The 20,373-nt window shown below is 42.0% G+C and overlaps 1 protein-coding gene across 1 annotated transcript in view; it reads right to left on the bottom strand.

Annotated features, from left to right (window-relative positions):
- ANKMY2 (ankyrin repeat and MYND domain containing 2) overlaps nucleotides 1-20,373 on the bottom strand; it is a 53,623-nt gene that overhangs the window by 21,432 nt on the left and 11,818 nt on the right. The window contains exons 2-5 of the mRNA XM_077490691.1: nucleotides 17,336-17,400; nucleotides 10,285-10,423; nucleotides 4,096-4,194; nucleotides 750-910 (exon numbers count right to left, since the gene is read on the bottom strand). Of these exons, the coding sequence (XP_077346817.1) occupies nucleotides 750-910; nucleotides 4,096-4,194; nucleotides 10,285-10,423; nucleotides 17,336-17,400 (464 nt within the window). The remainder of the gene's footprint in view (nucleotides 1-749; nucleotides 911-4,095; nucleotides 4,195-10,284; nucleotides 10,424-17,335; nucleotides 17,401-20,373) is intronic.

Genomic DNA, 20,373 nt, shown 5'->3' with positions numbered 1-20,373 from the left:
CAGAACATTTGGGATTCGGGAAATGCACAGGATTCGCGGCGTTTCCTTCACTGCACCAATGTGAACCATGGCTTGAGTCCCATTCACATCATCGCATTCGAAAAACGCATATGCCTTAAAGCGGTTGCTATCCCAACACTTCAAACTCCTGATGAGTCTGCTGTACCATGTACTTGTATGAGAGTTTCCTGTTCGCTCTGTATTGCTTCCTTTGTGTGAAATCCCTGGTCTTTCTGCCGGTCACTCTGCTTTCCTAATAAAAACTGAACACACTAGGCAGAAGGAGCACAGCATGGCCATTTCCCTAGCTGTGCTGGGAACTTAGCCGTCTCTCCACCAATGATCAAATTTTTCCCGACACGCCCCTCCTCGCACAGCCATTCACTGGGGAGCCCAGTGTGCTGCTGCTTCTCCTCCCCCCAGCACTTCTACAGCTGAGAACAGAGGGAATGAGATCACTTAGAAAAAAAAGGAATTATGTTTTTTTTTTTTTCGGTTATACAAAAATTTTTGCATTTAATTTCAATTTAAACTGAAAGGGTTGTTTTACAGTTTTACAAGGGGATTGTTTACAGTTACTTTAATTCTCAATTTTAAAAGCGCTCAATCATTTAAAGCTCCTCTTTGTAAGGTTCTGTAGGGACAGGGAACGGCGTAGATTTGATGCAGAAGTCCCAGGATGATATAAAAGTAGATTAAACTATATAAATGAAGAGAAACCGGACGAGGACAAACCGGACAAGGACTACCTTCACAGGATGGAGGTTTGTCGTCGTAATAATCTTGTGTAAAGGCCCCGCTAGTTTCACCGGTAACTTTGGTTCTTTGCTGAGTCCTTGAGGCTTGGTGTAATAATCCAGCTTCTCACGTGGGAAGAAATTATTAATGACCGTGACGCAGTCGTGCTGACCTGGATGATGATAAAGCATAGTCACAACTGTACAATGGAAAAGATGCAGGACAAAAAGGAGCAAACAAATTACTGGGGTAAAGCTCATACCACTCAAGGGGTAGTCCGCTTAGTGCCGTTTAGATGTTCCTCCTGAGGGTGAACCCTCTAGTCATAAATATCTATATAGAAAAATCAGGACCTCCTTCCTCTTGATGGTGACCCCATCTAGCGATATAAAGATCTATATAGAAAATTCAGGACCTCTTCCTCCTACTTGGTGACCCCTCTAGTGATATTATGATCTCCTTCCTCCTGCTAATGCTAACTAAAAGTCTATATAGAGTACTGTGACCTACTGAAGTAGAGTATGATCCCCTCCCTTCGGAGACTGTGCCGCAAGGCAGTATACCAACATAACGACCCCAAATGAAAGGCGGAGGAGTGCAAGGTCTCCAACATCCACCAGCTCTGTGATGTCATCATGGAGGAGGGGAAGAGGACTCCAGTGGCAACCTGTGAAGCTCTGGTGACCTTTATGTCCAAGAGGGTTAAGGCAGTGCTGGAAAATAATGGTGACCACACAAAATATTGACATTTTGGGCCCGATTTGGACATTTTCACTTAGGGGTGTACTCACTTTTGTTGCCAGAGGTTTAGACATTAATGGCTGTGTGTTGAGTTATTTTGAGGGGACAGCAAATTTACACTGTTATACAAGCTGTACACTCACTACTTTACATTGTAGACAAGTGTCATTTCTTCAGTGTTGTCACATGAAAAGATAGAATAAAATGTTCACAAAAATGTGAGGGGTGTACTCACTTTTGTGAGATACTGACTATATATATCTTCCTTCCTCCAGCAGGAGGAAGAAGGTTGTTGGCCTGTTGAGGACATTTCTCTTCTTTCTTGGAGACACAACAGGAAGGGAGAGAAAAGTGAGGTGGATTCACCTCCTCGATGGTTGTCATTAGGACAGATGTCCTGGTTGGAAATTTTACCTTTACTGCTTGCGACAATTCAGAATTTTGCATCACTTTCTATGCCAATGGTCACCAGGACAAAATAGGGTGAATCTCCACAATGGGGACACATAGCAATACAATCCTGACAGGGGATCTACCCCTTCCACACTCCATCCAATCCTAAAATAGAAAAGCCAGTTGTGGACACCGGAGTGCTAAACACGCCCTTTGTATTTCCACAAAGTTTTTTGCGCATATGTAGTACATTCGACGCTTCAGCCCCATTGTGGATTCCTCCTCCCATTTGCCGGCCATTCCCAACTGTCGAAATGACGACGGGTAGTTGCTGTGTGAATGCAACAGCTCCATTCACATCCAGGTGACTTGAATCTCGGTGGAATACCCACGATCCTGCCCACCACTTCAAATCGCAGGACGCATTTGTGGTGCCATTACTTTTTAATGGTACCCCAATCGAGGTGCGATTTTGCCGTGATTGCTGCACGATAAAAATCGCACTGCAATCACAGCAAAATGGCAACGCATGAAGCTTGACGCTCAAAAAGGAGGGTACCATCACCGCAATTCAAACCACCTAGATGCGAATGAAGCCTAAAAAAATAAAAATAAAAAAAAAAAACTGACCGTCTGCCACAGTGTTTTTAAACAATATAGATATAAATAATATACACAGTAACATTAAGGGTTGGTTCACATTGGGACGACTTGTCAGGCGACTTAGCCGCCTGACAAATCGCGTCCCGTTCTGTACAATGGAACCATTCTAATCAGAGCGACACAAGTCGCTCAGACTTAGAAAAAGTTTCCTGTACGACTTTGGGGGCGAATTACACTGACTTCTATAGAGAAGTAGTTTTGCAAGTCGCCGCAGAGGTCGCCTGAGGCAGTCGCGCTGCAAGTCATGCTGCCTCAGTGTGAACCGACACCAAGTCTGGGTTCACACTGGTGTGATTCAAGAAATCGCCTGCGATTCACACTGCTGTGCAGATCACATGCGATCCGAATTCAGCCATACATGTGTGACGGTTCACATATATTCCAATGAGGGTTCCCTCATCGCATGTCACCTGCCGGCGGGTCAGATTCCAGTGCGGACCAAAAGAAGGGTCCTGCACCATTTTGGTGCGAATGCGATGCAATATCAGCTATACAATCTGTATGGCTGAATTCGGATCGCACAGACATGACTTGCGATCTGCACAGCAATGTGCTGCGGTGTGAATCACATGCAATATCTTACACCGCACCAGTGTGAACCCAGCCTGTATTCGCATGGTATTTTCACCAAAATGGTGCAGGACCCTTTTTTTTGTTCCGCAATTGAATCTGATCGCATGGGTGTATCCACCCGTGCAATCCGATTCCTGCACCATTTGGCAGTTCGCATTGCGATCCGATCTGGGGATGTCATTAAATGAGTTGTAAAGGTAGAAGGTTTTTTTTTATCTTAATGCATTCTATGCATTAAGATAAAAAAAAACCTTTGTGTGTGTAGCAGCCCCCCAACCCCCTTAATACTTAACTGAGCTCCATCTCTTACCATGACACAGCAGCAGCACCATTGGCTCCGGCAGCTGTCAAAGTCAGTTAGCCAATCAGGAGAGAGACTGGACACATGGAGCTGCAGCTTGGCTCAGGTGCCCCCATAGTAAGCATGGCAGCAGAAATGTAAAAATGGCAAAGGTCCAGGGGGAGGTGTATGGGGGTGACAGCTGAACATGTTCAAGTTAAATTCCAACTTGATAAGACAAAATGAAAAAGCAAAATGTTCACATCAAAAATGTGCCCCATCAGTCGCCCACATAGTCACTACCCCTGTGATCCAGCACAGATTCTCTGCCAGGTTGAATGGTGCCCAGCGTCATTCAACCCACTTCCTGTGAGCCCAGGGTGGGTCATCAGGCTGGTCTGGGCTCACAGGAGAACGCTGCAAAGAGCAGAACGGTGGCATTTCATGGTGCTTCTCTCTGCAGCATTCAGGACTGACCGGCCCACTGCTGGAGAAGAGGACCGGCGACTGGACTGAAGACAAGGAGAAAACACATCTAAAAATTACACAAAAGGGTGGCAGAGGGCGCTCATCTGCAGTTAGGCTTTCCAAAAATGAAAGCAATAAAAAAAAAAAAAAAAAAAAATCCAGAAAAATACTTTTATTTTTATTTATTTAACTCCTCCAACCTTTCCACGTTCCCAGAAACAAATGATTGGCGGTTTTACCTACAAAAGCTGCCATTTGTGCCGCTGTCCTCCCCACCGAGTTGGTGGCGTCTGTGTCGGCTCCGGCCTCAAGCATCACCCACACAAGGTCTTTCTTTCCTGCAAGACAAACCAGCCGGAGAGAAGTGCGTTATTACTCTGAGAGGTGATAATTGGTGTCCTTTTCGTAGGGCGACTGAGATGTCGGTAATTTGAAAAGTCCATTGTGCTCAGCAACCGGTCACCATCTCACACTCTTCTCCATTTATGGAAAAACGCATTACTCTAAAAGGTGAGGCCGACCCCCGACATGGGTTTACAATGTTCTAAAGGAAAGCAACACTCACAATATGTCGTGGCTCTGAAACCCTGCGATGTTAGGGATTAAATTGCATCCATTATGCTGGAAAGGAACGCTCAAAAGCAGATGAACAAAAACATAAGAAAATACAATTCAAAAGAAGTTCTAAGGGCAAACCTTACCTTTCATAAAGAATATAATTAGAATCATGATGGACAACTTACTAGATATTGGGGTCCTCAAAAGCAGTCCCCGATTTTAAAAGGGGCCGTAAATATTACTGCAGACTGGAGGCCGCCAGAGACTGGCGACGCCCCCTACCGGAGGCCGCCAGAGACTGGCGACGCCCCCTACCGGAGGCCGCCAGAGACTGGCGACGCCCCCTACCGGAGGCCGCCAGAGACTGGCGACGCCCCCTACCGGAGGCCGCCAGAGACTGGCGACGCCCCCTACCGGAGGCCGCCAGAGACTGGCGACGCCCCCTACCGGAGGCCGCCAGAGACTGGCGACGCCCTCTACCGGAGGCCGCCAGAGACTGGCGACATGCTACAGGAAATGGACAGGGACTGCGGGCATACTACAGAAGGATGGTCAGAGTTGGCAGGTGGAGTACCTACACCTATTCTCGGGGGGGGAAGGGAGGTTCAATTCACTGGCCTGTAGGTGCCAGCTTCGATGCCTACATTCTTTCACCGAACGATAACAAGAACTAATGAGGAAAGAATAAAAACACATCCCCACTCTATTCAAAGATAAAAAAAATTGAACTGTATGACTTTCTACAATTTGAGTTTTATCCTCAATGGATTTTGTTTGTAAAAACAAAACGTTCAATTGGGCTTTTCAAAATATATAGAATAACTAGGGTTGCACCGATACTAGTATTGGTATCGATACCGAGTATTTACACAAGTATCAGTACTCGTGCAAATGCAGATACCCAAAACCGATACTTTCAGGCTTGGTTCTTTGAGCTGTCTGTCACTGGGGTCTCCCCTGTTGACAGCTGAAGTGTTAAAAGAAGTCTGGTAATTGGAGCGGTAAAAAAAAAAAAAAAATAAATAAAAAAAAACAGCCGGCAATGTTTATTAACAACATTGCTCAGCTACTGAAACACTAAAATTAAAAGAAACATTGTTTCTTTTTGTATCTTTCCATTTCTTCATCTGCAGATCAAAGGGATGAACAAATGTTCCTCTGTTTAACCTCTTATTAACCCTTAATTTACTCTAATCAGCCTTAATTAACTCCCTATTCTCCTCCATTTAAATTCTTATTTTCCTGCTTTTTTTTTTATTTTTTATTATTTGTTCACATCTATTTTATAACACAATAAACCATGAAAACTTTTTTTTTGTGTTTGCTTTGTTAGTGAATATTTGAACACATATTTACACATTTCACATTGAAAAAAAAAAATAATCCATTTCATTTGTATATAACTTTTCAATGCTTTGTACCATTGCCGACAGCTAAAGTGAAAACAAAACAGTTGCGGTAGGTATCGGTAATTAGTATCGGCGAGTACTTAGTATCGGTGCATAAATAAAACTAAAAATCGAACCAGCTTTTGAAATATGCACTTTTAATACAAAGATTTCCCTCACAGTACAATAATATTGCGCCCCTAGAAGTCCTCATTCTGATGGTCATCATAATTCGACACTTCCCTTCAGACCCATCTCCAACTTGTGAATGGACAGTGAAAGGAGAAGCGGTGCAGTCACATTTTCTAGCAAGTTCAGAGGCATGTTGCAAATGAACAACAATTTGAAACTTTGAAGTACTTAACTTTTTTTGTGCTTTAAACACAAAAAGCAAGTCACTCAAAGCAATGGGCATCAAAAATAAATAAATAAAAAAATTTAAAAAAGTAAAAGCTCAATATGTGCAAAGAAAATGACAAATCTATGGCTGTGAAATATTTTTGCAATAAAAATATATTCATAAGAAAATCATCATTCCATAAATTAAAGCTTTTCACAGCTCATGCAGCTTAGTAAATGGATGCCGTATCTCTATCTGTCCCCTGGGCGAGCACCTAGCTGTATTATAAAAGCTCAGGTAGACTGGAACATTCCTTGCAAGGTAGCGGAGACCCAACCTAGGAAAAGGCCGGAGGATTACAAATGGCGTTCAATATATAAATAAATTATATATATATATATATATATATATATATATATATATATATATATATATATATAAACTAAATATATATCTTGATACGCCTTCGAGTTCATATGGCTCATTACAGCCTATTGTGTTTTGCTCCCTGAATGCGTTCTGGAACAATGCACCATTAAAAGCAAAGTGCTCTGACTAATCAGATCTAAATGGGAGTTGAAGTTAAAAGTAAAACCTCTGCAGAAAATTGCAGCTTGCTGCTCTGAGATTGCAGGGCTTACAAAGGCAAAGATGAGATGCACTATATTACCAAAAGTATTGAGATGCCTGCCTTTACACACACATGAACTTTAATGGCATCCCAGTCTTAGACTGTAGGGTTCAATATTGAGTTGGTCCAACCTTTGCAGCTATAACAGCTTCAACTCTTCTGGGAAGGCCGTCCACAAGGTTTAGGAGTGTGATTATGGGAAGGTTTGACCATTCTTCAAGGAGAGCATTTGTGAGGTCAGGTACTGATGTTGGACAAGAAGGCCTGGCTCACAGTCTCCGCTCTAATTCATCCTAAAGGTGTTCTATCAGGTTGAGGTGCAGGCCAGTCAAGTTTCTCCACCCCAAACTCACTCATCCATGTCTTTATGGACCGTGCTTTGTGCACTGGTCCAAATCATTTGGTGGAGGGGGGATTATGGTGCGGGGTTATTTTTCAGGGGTTGGGCTTGGCCCCTTAGTTCCAATGAAGGGAACTCTTAAGGCGTCAGAATACCAAGACATTTTGAACAATTTCATGCTCCCAACTTTGTGGGAACAGTTTGGGGATGACCCCTTCCTCTTCCAACATGACTGCGCACCAGTGCACAAATTTTCTGAAATTCAGACTAATCCGAATTTCCAAAATGACAATATTAACGAATATAAAATAATCCAAAATAATAAAAATGAACTTTCAGACAGAATTCAAATCAAATAAACTTTTTCGAAGTGTTTTAGAATTCGAATTTCTGAATAGAATAAAATAGAATGGAAAATAAAGGGCTAGGATAGAAAGAATATAACCACATTGTGAAATTCAAATTTCAAATAGAATAAAATTCAAAAGGAATAGAATAGAGAAAAAAAAAAAACAAACAATAGGATATAAAGAATATAACCATCTTCTGAAGTTTGAATAGAAAATAGAATCAATTTGAATACAAATAGAGCAGAAAAGAATAGAATAGAGTAAAAAAGGAATAGAATAGAAAAATAATAATAGAATAAAAATAGAAAGAATAAAAACCTTCTTCCGAATTTCAAATTTTTAAGAGAATAAATTCGAAAAGAATGGAAAAAAAAAAAAAAAAAAAAAAAAAAAAAAGGAAGAAGAAGAAGAAGAACAGCATAGAAAAGGATAGAAAAAGAATAGAAAGAATAGAACCACTTTCTAATTCCAAATAGAATAAATTATAAAAAAAAAATAGAATAGACTAGAAAGATTTTGGAATATGTTTAATTTATTCAAATGGAACTAAAATTAATTTATGTAAATAAACTAAACAAAAGGTTTAGATTTTCAGATTTTGTCCGAAACTGGTGTTACATACACACAGTCGGACAAAGTTGTCGGAAAATCCAATCGTTCGTAACGTGATGACGTTATTTCGTTACGACGGGACTACGTTCAGGCTAGTAGCCAATAGCTTTGGTGTAGGAATTTGATCTGAGCATGCGTGGCACTTTGTCCGATCGGAATTCTCTACAAACGATCGAACAAAGTCTGATCGGATCATGTTGTCAGAAAATTTTATAGCACAGCTCTAAAACTTTGTTGGTCGGATATTCCGACGGAAACAGTCTGATGGAGCCCACACACGGTTGGATTTTCCGACAACAACGAACGGACATTTTCCATCGGGAAGGGCCAGCCGTGTGTACAAGGGTTATATATTATATATATATATATATATATATATATATATATATATATACACACACACACACACACACACACACACACACATACACACACACACACACACACACACATATACATACACTGTGAGAATTGGGGCAAAATAAAACATTATTAGGCTATTTTCTCTCCAGGTCAAATGTTACCGACTCTTATTTACACTTGTGGTCTAGGAAGTAAAAACAAGCAGTTGAGATGATAAAGGTAACTGGGCAAGGTTGTACACATGCCGTGGCAAAAAACGCTCACCCCTTGCACTTGGCAGGCAATATCGTTGCCAAATCCAAACCCATTCAAGTGAATAGGGTCACACCAAAACCGATACGGTAGTTTGGCACTTACTGGTCTAAAATAGGCATATCCTCTCCTTGCCTCCTGCCAAACGGTTCTGAAAAGCAATCCACCCCATGATCCATCTAATGGTCATAATGTAGTATTTTCAGAATTCTCTCCATCCTGAATAAATAACATTTAGCCTGCAGAAAATAGCCTAATATTTGATTTTGCCCCCATTTTCATAAAACCAATGTACTTACAGCTTCTCAGAACAAATAGCTCTGCATATTTTTTTATTGTATAAAAATTCACCCCATAATGTGAATGGACCCTAAAGCAAAGCACACTTTTTGGTAAGAAGACCCCACTTTTTTTCAGCAGATTGTGCATGTCTACTCCGCACATATAATTTGTTTCTTACAAATTGAAATTCGGACGTAATTTTCGTTATTCAGATGTATCTGAATTTAGGAATCACAATAGTACAGATTTTAACATATCCAAAATAAAAATTATAAAATGAAAAAAAAGTATCTGAATTTGAAAATGTAGTCAAATTCTAAATAGAAACATATCACAATACATACAGTAAGGCAAAAAAAAAAGTGAGATAAGATGGCGATTCCTACCTTCACTGCTTCATTATTATTATACAGGATTTATTTGGTGCCAACAGTTTGCGCAGCGCTTTACAACATGAGGGCAGACAGTACAATTCAATACAGGAGAAATCAGAGGTCCCTGCTAATTAGATTACAATCTAAGACATTTTTATAGAATAGAAAACAGAAGAATAGAATTTAAAATAAAATACAACACAATAGAAAAGAGAAGAATAGCATAGGAAATAAAAGGATATAAAAAAAAAAAAAATATATATATATATATATATATATATATATATATATATATATATATATATATATATATATATATATATATATATATATATATATATATATATATATCTCAACATATCAAATAAAATACAATATAGCTGTCTTGCAAAATCTGAACAACATAAAATAGAAAATCACATTTCGAAAATTCAAATAGAATAAAAGAAAAATAGTTAATATAGCCGTCTTTCAAAATTCAAATCATTATGATATATGATAAAACATATTATACAAATTTGATAAAAGGAAATTCTTAAAGCGGAAGTTGGGAGGTGTGCCTCTGTAAATCCAGGAAGTGAACAGGCAGCAGCTTCAGCTGCCCACAGTTAAAATGGCTGCAGCCAGACTCAGTGGATGAATATTTCTGCAGCACATTTGGCAAGTACAGAATCACAGTATATATAAAATAATATGCAAAGTGATTGGAGGGAAGCTTGAGAATGGCAGTTCCTCTTTAACATTAACTAACATAACACATTTTTCTGTTGTGCACATATCTCTAGTGTGGAGCACATAGGAGAATGGTAAGAAGACATTTTACACATAATTCCAGCATCTATTATATTCAGGATTAAAAATTAAATTTTTAAAGATATACATAAGTAAACTGCACATCAATGCCACAAGAGCAGGAGGTGACCAGGTGCTCAGATTACCTGATAGACAGGCGAACATCAGGGCGGTGTATCCATGTTCATGTTCATTACAGTTGACGTCTGCTCCATGCTGCAGGAGTAGTTTACACATATCCACCTTCCCCTTGTAAGCTGAGTGCATCAGAGGGGTCATTCCATGCTGGAAAACAAGAGTGGTACAAGAAATATTAGGAAATCTGAAAACATGGCCTGATATTTCAGTTCAGTGCACAGGAAGTTACAGGGAACTGCATTTCTGGTAGGATCAACGGGTATATTTCTGTATTTAAAGAAAAAAAGTTATTAGCCTAAAAAAAATAAAAAATAAAACTAAAGCTACCACATGCACAGGAAACAAAACAAAAAAAATGGCAGCACTGGCTCTAAGGATTGGATAGCGTATGTGTCACCTAGATTTTTCGCCTTCCTGTGCTGGATCCTGGAGCCCAGAAGCTCTTCAGAGATTTTGGTGGCATAAAGACTCCATTCCTGGCTCTACACCTCACCTCATAGGTAGACCTCATTACTATCCTCAGCTTTCTGTAGGCCTTTACACGGTATGAGCTGACCGATGCTCAGTGATCTCTTCCCTGCTGCTGGGTGAAAAGGCTGAGTGTTGACAGAATACTAAAAAGGTACAAAAACTGCCTGTTTTAGGGATTCCATTGGGGTCATCCTGTTAATTAGGAACTAACTAAAGTTTAGTTGGTCTGTTTAATGCGATGGGCTTGCTGTACAAAGCACTCCTGCAATGAAGCAGTGTGCTACCTTGCTGAAGAAAAGTGAAGGACAAACCTTCCTGGACTGTTTAGATTGCCGTTTGGTTGATAGCATTTTCCCTGGACACCGTTTCTTCATAACGTTTGGAGGCTATTTAATGCTTTGCATTTTAAAAACACATATCTCAGTGGGGAAAATCTCATGCTGGATATCTATGTACTGGGTAATGCGTTAGGAAACAAAAAGGATGCCACATCATTTCATGCAAATGAAAATTATTGAAATTATATGAATTCAAAGCTTCCCTCAAAAATCAAAAGTGAAAAAACGATGCAGCAGGCTAGTCCATTTTGCTGAAATTTCATTGCAGCAACTCATAATGCTCCTCTGTAGTTTTTAAGGCCCCCACATGCTTTTATGCATGTCCGATAACGTTGGGGCATGCTCCTAATGAGACGACGGAAGGTGTCCTGGGGCATTTCCTCCCAGATCCTGACCAGGGCATCACGGAGCTCCTGAACAGACTGAAGTGCAGCCTGGTGGCATCGGATGGACCAACACAATGTCCCAGAGGTGTTCTATTGGATTTAGGTCAGGCAAGCGTGGGACCATTCAATGGTATCTATTCCTTTATACTCTAGGAACTGGTTATGCCTGGCCTACAGTCAAGCATGGTGGTTGGAGTGTCATGGTCTGGGGCTGCATGAGTGCTGCCGGCACTGGGGAGCTACAGTTCATTGAGGGAACCATGAATGCCAACATGTATTGTGACATACTGAAGCAAAGCATGACCCCCCCCTCCCTTTGGAGACTGGGCCGCAGAGCAGTATTCCAAGATAACGACCCCAAACGTACCTCCAAGATGACCACTGCCTTGCTATAGAAGCTGAGGGTAAAGGTGACCTGGCCAAGCATGTCTCCAGACCTAAACCCTATTGAGCATCTGTGGGGCATCCTCAAAACAAAAGGTGGAGGAGCACAAGATCACAAGGCACAAGGTCTCCTCCACCAGCTCTGTGATGTCATCATGGAGGAGTGGAAGAGGACTCCAGTGGCAACCTGTGAAGCTCTGGTGACCTCCATGCCCAAGAGGCAGGAAGGCAGTGCTGGACAATAACGGTTGCCAGACAAAAATAGACACTTTGGGCCCAATTTGAACATTCACTTTGGGGTGTACTCACTTTTGTTGCCAGCGGTTTAGACATTAATTGAGGGGACAGCAAATTGACACTGTTATACAAGCTGTACACTCACTACTTTGCTACAATGTAAAGTGTCATTTCTTCAGTGTCGTCACATGAAAAGATATAATAAAATAATATTTTACAAAAATGTGAGGGGTGTACTCACTTTTGTGAGATAGGAATATTAATTCTCAAAATTTTCATTATAAATCCATTACTTAATTATTAATCCTTACTAAGTCCCCTTTATGTCAAACACCCCATGACACACACAAGCACCATGTATTACAAACAATCCATTACGTTTTACAGAACTAAAAATAGTCGTCTTTTCATAAATAACTGCTGGAGACCAAAAGCAGCCCCATGATTCAACCTGCCGACAGCCAACAAAAACCGAGCTCTCCTCCATAGATGGCATTTTCCTTTAATTTTTTAAAGACCTTTCCCTCTGAATCTCAAGCACCGCTGTTCAGAGCCCTTGTTATACCACCACTTTTATTGTCTGTTTTGTAGCATTTCTCTAAAGTACAAAAAATATATAATAATTCAGTCTTTCTGCTCAACCACATTTCATCTCATTCCATTGTATGCCGCAAAACACATAGAGAACAAACCTTCCCCTGCCAACACAGCAAGCCCTCGGTGCTGCACAAGACATGCTGGTATAAGCCGGGATAAATTGAGGGACTTATTGTTTGCAAAATTGCTGGGCAGTTGGTGTAAACTCCTCGTTACTTAGTGTCTCAGAGTTTCCATGGGAACAAGACTCCAAAAAAACGATAAGAGCATGTATCAACTTTGCAATAAATAATTATAGCAATGACCCCAAAGAAGCTACTGCTTTAAAGGGGCCCTCCTGCTTTCCCTACTCGTCACCCAAGCCTGCAGTTGCCCTAACACATTTACTGACCCATCAATGGCGAATGACAGACTTCAACACCTTCAATCTTCTTTGCTTGCAATTTATTGGCTCAAATGTCTAGTTGGCGAGGGTTAGGGGTACAGGATACCCAAAACAGCAGCAGGTGCTTCCCTGGACAGCAAAACCTTGGGCCTAGATGAGATTCTCACATTCAAGATCTGAACCTCTGCCACAGGTCATCTGTAGAACGCTCTTTGCTTCCACCACCGGCTAATTTGTACTCTGGCCCAGATGGGCAGTTACCTTTAAGTATCTTCAGCTTCTGTTACAAACCAGGCTAGGACTAGACCTTTCTCCCAGTCCAACTGTGGTCCACTGAGCCTGGATAGGCAACTATCTGAAGATAACTCTTCTCCAACTTCCTCCCCCACACAAGGGACTGGAGACAAAGACTAAAGCCCTCTTCAGCTGCACCCTCCCCAGGGCAATAGGGCTGAGAGGCAAGTAAAGGTAAAGCCATTATAGAGGGTTTTGCCAATTATTTAGCCTCAGCCCACATCACTAGCATAAACCCCTCAGTGATTGGCCGAGGCAGAATTTATAAGTCAATACCAATGTATAAGGAGAACTTCAAGGAGCCCTATGACATGCTTGGTCTGACATTATTGGAGATGACCCAATGCAACAAGGTGTCTTCTGTAGCTCATATGTGCATTTCAGAGAATTTGTGTCACAATCTGGAGTCAGGCTTGGAGGCCAGTAGTTATAGTAGTAGCGAGGCACCTACCGACCAACAGGATAAGTACAAAAGAAGATCGTTCTGGCGGATGAGGTGGGCTCACCTGCTGAGGTGTGGCATCTAAGCACTAATCAGTGCTCACCTGAGTTTTCTTATGGTGGAGATGGGTTTTGCTGCGTGTTAGTACCAGGTTGGGGCCCTCAGGATCCCCCAGCAGGAGGTGAGCAAGTGGGGGTCCAGTAGAAGATATAGCAGGCAGGGATAAGCAGAAGAGTAGTCAATAAACAAGTCAAAGGTTGGTAATGAGTGGTTACAGGTTGGGATCAAGTAGAAGTGTAGTTGAGGAACAAGCCATAGGTCAGTAACAAATGGTAGCAATCATACGGACAGCAGCAGGAGGGACAAGAGCAAGATATCGCCTAAAAAGAGCACAATAATCTGGCAAACAGGAAGTGCGAAGGCATTACTTTAATTGGAAGTTCATGTGAGAAGCAAAGTGTTCAACGTTCAAGACAAACAAGGTTTAAGGCAGGATCATTCAAGGAATTATCCAGGGAGCTGTCCTGCAAGCGACAAACGCCAGACACAGCAGAGTTCGCAGGTTCAAATCCAGTTCCTGACAATGGTAGAACCAGAGTGTTTGTCTGGGTTTATAAAGTTTTCTCATGCTCCTACTGGAGAACACTCCCCCAACAGGAGAAAACAGTACACTGGGATTTAGGAGACACACACTGGCCCCAGACAGCCTATACAAAGCTCAAGCTAGCTACGGATTAGCTGCTAACCACTTAGGCTAGTCATATAGGTTAAGGTTTCGCTTGTTCAGCTTGATGGAAGAACCTCTTCTGTGATTGTCTTCTGACAGACCTTGCTCCTGCTATCAGAATTCCCCAAAACAATCCAACTGGCTGCAGTCGCTCTCCGGCCGAGGATATTCCACCGAATCCTTCCATTTTCAGACTACAGTCTGCTGAACCAAGCGGTGCCTGCTGAATTGGGTCAATTTAGAAACATATATGGCTAGCATAAAATTCGGAGAGGGCCACTCCAGCTTCCCCCGAAATGCGTCAGCCTCTAAAACGTGCAGCATTCGAGTAGATGTCATCACCTATGGCTGGAGTTGTTTGAGACGACTGTTTTTAATCATGTTTGTGAGTATGAAATGTTTTAGGTTTAACCACTTCCTCCAGGTTCACGTCATACGACATTGGGGACTTGAAGTGGATATATCTGGATGATGGGTGCAGCTACAGGAACCATCCAGTTTTTTTCAGCCAGCGATACCCTTTCAAAGTAAAAGCTCTCCCGCCACCCTCCGATGCTCCCTCTGGTCTCTTCCGTGCGATCGGGGAACTGGAGAATGAATCCGCCGAAGCTAGCAGTTTATCTTAGAGCTGGCCATGGACCAGATGGTCCCCGGCCAGCTCTATGACCTTTGAAGGCCGGAAGAGACATCACAACGTTATGATGTAAACACTGCGCCTCTGTCCCCTTTTGCTCACACGCAGAAGCGAACGCATACGTAGGTCGCACCCGCAACTTCAATTACTGGGCACTTCTACCACCTTCCTGCCCAGGCCAATTTTTCATTTTTCAACGCTGTCACACTTTGAATGACAATTGCACAGTCATGCGACGCTGTACCTAAATTACATTTTTAATCGGGGTTTTTTTTCACACAAATAAGAGTTTTCTTTTGGGGGTACTTAATCACTGCTGGGTTTTTTATTTTTTGCTGAAAAAGATAAAAAAGTTATTTAGTTTCTATCGGAAAATTTTGTAAATAAGTAATTTTTCTCCTGCGCTGATGGGCACTGATGAGACGGCACTAATAAGCGGCACTGAAAGGCAGGACTGGCATCACTGATGGGCAAGTGCTCATGGGCACTGTTCGGGCTGCACTAATAATCAGGGCGTCGATAATCTGTGCAGATCTCCTCTGTGAGGAAATGCCACTGACCAGCTCTCCTCAAAACACGGTCATTGTGAGGAGAGGATTGCTGATAACTGGCATTTCCTTCCTTACATGTGATCAGCTGCGATTGGGCACAGTTGATCACATGGGTAAGGAGCCTCGTCATCTGCACCATACCAAGACTGGGGTTGTGCTGTGTCCCAGGGACACAGCGCACCACCGATCACCAGTGAGACTGGGCCATTGTCATAGGATTCCATCCCAGAACGAGAAAGCCAACCTGCCGCCATCATTAGTCTATATAGCGGGTCGGAGGTAGTTAATTCCTGAAAGTGTTTTTTTGTTTTTTAATTGTGTTTGAACAATTTCTGTGTGAATACCATATGACATAAAAAAAAAATTGCAACGACCGCCATTTTATTCCCTAGGACAGTGATGGCGAACCTAGGCACCAGAGAGGTTTTAGAACTACATTTCTCATGATGCTCATACACTCTGCAGTGCAGTGGAGCATCATGGGAAATGTAGTTCCAAAACATCTGGGGTGCCAAGGTTCGCCATCACTGCCCTAGGATCTCTGTCAAAAAAAAAAAAAAATATATATATATATATATATATATATATATATATATATATATATATATATATATATATACTGTGAAAATTAAAGATTAATTCCTCGATTAAGCGTTCATTTTTTGATCCATCAAAATTCTTTTGACTGGTACTCACCTCTCCGCCGACTTCCCGGGTCTTCAGGGAGTTCCGCCGGACTCCTCCCCCCTTCCCCAAGTGCCTCCGTCTGCTAACGAAGGAAAGGGGGGGGGAGTCCGGTGACGTTGAAGTTTTTCTGATTGAACGTAACGTGTACAGGGGAGGAGCTACGCATGATGTCACCCGCTGCTGCCCTACGGAACTAACGCGATTGTCTGCTTTACATGCTGTGTTTTTATCAACTTTATGTGAGTAGTTTGAACACAAAAATGTAATCCTATACTTAAGCGGTGAGCACTTAGATCTTTTACCAATGACCTGAGATTGTGAGAGAAGTTTATGGTCCGTGTTAACCCTTTTCATACCCGCTTGCATGACCAGGGGGTCCATGCCATAAGGTGAGAGTGATTAGTTAGACCGGAGGTGGAGGGATTGTCACGCTACTGTGGAAAAAGAAATGACTTACATCAGTGCTACAGTTTGAATTTAAAACGTTTGTGTGGACTGTGAAGTTAAGTCATGGATTGTGGAAACGAACTAGTGTCGGGTGATTGTATATAGTGTATACCACATTTACCACTGACTAATGCAGAGTTACAATGCAAGGAGATCAGCTAAAAGTAGTTGGATCTGTATGTGCGTTATAATTAATCGAAATTAGTCGATTAATAAAAAAAATTTGATTAATCGAACACAATTTTTAATCAGTAACAGACCTAATATATATATATATATATAGCATGGGTGGCAAGTGGTTAATAAAAGTTTATGGTGGTAACGTGCTAGGCGTTTGCGCCCTCCTGTGCATTTTTTGCAGTGCACTGAAGATGACCCAGTCTTAGGAGGGCTGCATTGGATACAACATTACTTGCCAATATATCAGAAGTACCTCTGTCTGAGCGCTGGACTGTGAATTTTTTAGAAAGTCAACCTACCTCATCCAAGCAGTTGACCCGGACCTCTTTACTGCCCAGAAGTTGCGCGGCATCCTGAACGTTGCCTGTTGGGAGGAAACAGAAAAGCAATCATGAATCGGTGATACTTTGTGTTCACATAACAGAATAAATGTAAAGTGAAGGCGGCAGACGCACGGCCCAAATATACTGATTCACAGCTTTGTCTTCTTTTGTGTAACCCACAGGAAAGCAATCACACTCTACTCAATATGAATAGTACAAGAGGATTCCGACACTTTTCTATAAAAAAAATAAATAAATAAATAGAATAGAGGATTTTTGAGAGTAAAATTGTAAAAAAGAAATAAAATATGAATAATAAAAAATAAAATAAAAACCCACACAAGTAGTACACCGCACAATTAACTTTCCCTGGCCTGCTCATTTCTTTCACTGGATTTCAGTTCTTTTCATCACAGAGGCCCAGCATCACATGTGAAATTACCACACCGTGCCAGGCCCTCCCACCAGCCATGATATGCCTGCACTGCATGGAAGAAGCACAGGGACCCAGTGATGATGTCGCTGGGGCTAAAATATGCAATGAAAAAAATAAAATAAAAAAAAGGAGAGGAAGGTTTTATTTACCCACTTACCTACCGGCATTTTCACCCCCTTCCTGGCAAGGCTCATTTTCAGCGTTTAGTGTGGGCGCATTTTTGAATGACAATTGCGCTATATCCAAATTCAATTCTTATATAATTTTCTTCAAACATATAGAGCTTTCCTTTGGTGGTAGTTAACCACCACTGGGGTTTTTTATTTTTTGAATAAAGACCAAACATTTAAAAATATATATATATATATATATATATATATATATATATATATATATATATATATATATATATACACACACACACTTTTTCATAGTTTGTTATGAAATTTTGAAAACAAGTAATTTTTCTCCTTCACTGATGGAGGGGGCACTGGTGGGCACTAATGGAGGGGGCACTGATGAGAAGGTGGGGTGTACTGATGAGGAAGCACAGGTGGGCAGGACTGATGAGGAAGCACAGGTGGGCGCAGATGCATACCTAGGGTCTGTATCGGCACCCAGCCCCCCTCCCCCTTCATTAAAGAGTTAGAATTTCAGTTTGTTTTTATACATCAATTTACTTTCATTTTTAATTGTCTACATACATCCCACCGTATTGCCATAAATGCAGCACCCATCCCCCATTGCCATAAATGCAGCACCCATCCCCCATTGCCATAAACGCAGCACCCATCCCCCATTGCCATAAACGCAGCACCCCTCCGCCATTGCCATAAACGCAGCACCCCTCCGCCATTGCCATAAACGCAGCACCCCTCCGCCATTGCCATAAACGCAGCACCCCTCCGCCATTGCCATAAACGCAGCACCCCTCCGCCATTGCCATAAATACTGCACCCAGCACTGTGTTGCCACGAATGCAGCCAGCACCAGCCCACCGGATTGCCACGAATGCAGCCAGCACCAGCCCACCGGATTGCCACGAATGCAGCCAGCACCAGCCCACCGGATTGCCACGAATGCAGCCAGCACCAGCCCACCAGATTGCCACGAATGCAGCCAGCACCAGCCCACCGGATTGCCACGAATGCAGCCAGCACCAGCCCACCGGATTGCCACGAATGCAGCCAGCACCAGCCCACCGGATTGCCACGAATGCAGCCAGCACCAGCCCACCGGATTGCCTCCCTCACAGACACACACACACACACACACACACACACCTGCCACACTGCCGACTGGGTATGATTTCCCAATACCAGTCCCAGATGAAGTCCCACTTCCAGATCTGGCGCAGTCAGAACTCAGAAGGAAGAGTGGAGGAGATGGCGGTGGCTTGGCTTACAGAAGCACGGCCCGGGTGGGACTCCAGGAGGCAAAGCAGCCTTCGCACATGCGCCACCCATGTTCGAGGACTGGCCAGCCCCACAGCACAGCACATGACCAGTGACCACCACATTGGCCCAATCACAGGGCGCAACTTGGTGACCGGATCGCATTCGCAGGGGACACAGCAGTTAAATTCACAGAAGTGGCACACAAACCAGTGCGGGATTTTGATTTGCTCCCCCCCCCCCCTCGGCCTGCGCTCCTGGCAGGCACCGGCCTTGCCAACCCCTTGGTACAACCCTGGGTGGGCGGCACTGATGAGGAAGCACAGGTGGGCGGCACTAATAGGCGACACTGATGGGCACTGATAACCGGCTTCTTTAAAAAGGGCAGCTACACTGATTTTAAGCTCTCCTCACGCTGTCAGCATGAGGAAAGGAGTGCATAGATTTTATATATATATATATATATATTATATTTTCTCTATATCTATCTCATGACGCCCTCCCAGAACTAGCTGAAGTCATTTGGCCATAGCACCAGTGGTTAAAGGATGAGTTCACCTTTTGACAAAAAATAATAAATCCACATTGTTTGAGTGTTAAAAAACAAAACAAAAACGAAAAACACTCAAAACACTAAAAAATAGATATATAGAGATATACAAGGTTAGGGGTTTATTATTTACTATTTTGTGTATTGTTACATATTTGTTCATATATTATTAGTATTTTTTATTTTTTTTTCCTTTTCATTTGAGCAGAAAATTGCACAAAAACGTGTGAATGCACACAAAACGCTCAAATTCACCGGATTTGAGCTACAAGAAAAAGCTCCAGTTTTTTCTTTTTTTTTTTTTTTTTTTAAAGGGTCAAGTTTATGGGGTTAATTATTTATTACTACTTCGGTAGTAGCAACATCCTAACCCTAACAAAAAATAAATAAATAACTCCAACCTTAACTCAAAACACTTTACCATAACAAAAAGAATGAAATAATAATAATAAAGAAAAAAAAAAAGCCTAATGGAAAAGCTAAAAAGGCTGATGCAACAGAAAATAGTTTTCTCTATTGGCTAATTAAAAAAAAAAAAAAAAAAAACAGCAAAACTCAAAAACACTGCATAAAAACGCAACAAGTCGCACATAAAAATGTGCTGAAAATAAAAAGCTTAAAGACGCAATGCTCA

Source organism: Lithobates pipiens, unplaced genomic scaffold (genome assembly GCF_037356315.1).
Source record: "Lithobates pipiens isolate NorthernLeopardFrog02 unplaced genomic scaffold, aLitPip1_a1.2 Scaffold_19, whole genome shotgun sequence".
NCBI lineage: Eukaryota > Metazoa > Chordata > Amphibia > Anura > Ranidae > Lithobates > Lithobates pipiens.
The sequence above is the reverse complement of the archived record's forward strand: the minus strand, read 5'-3'. Positions and strand labels throughout refer to the sequence as shown.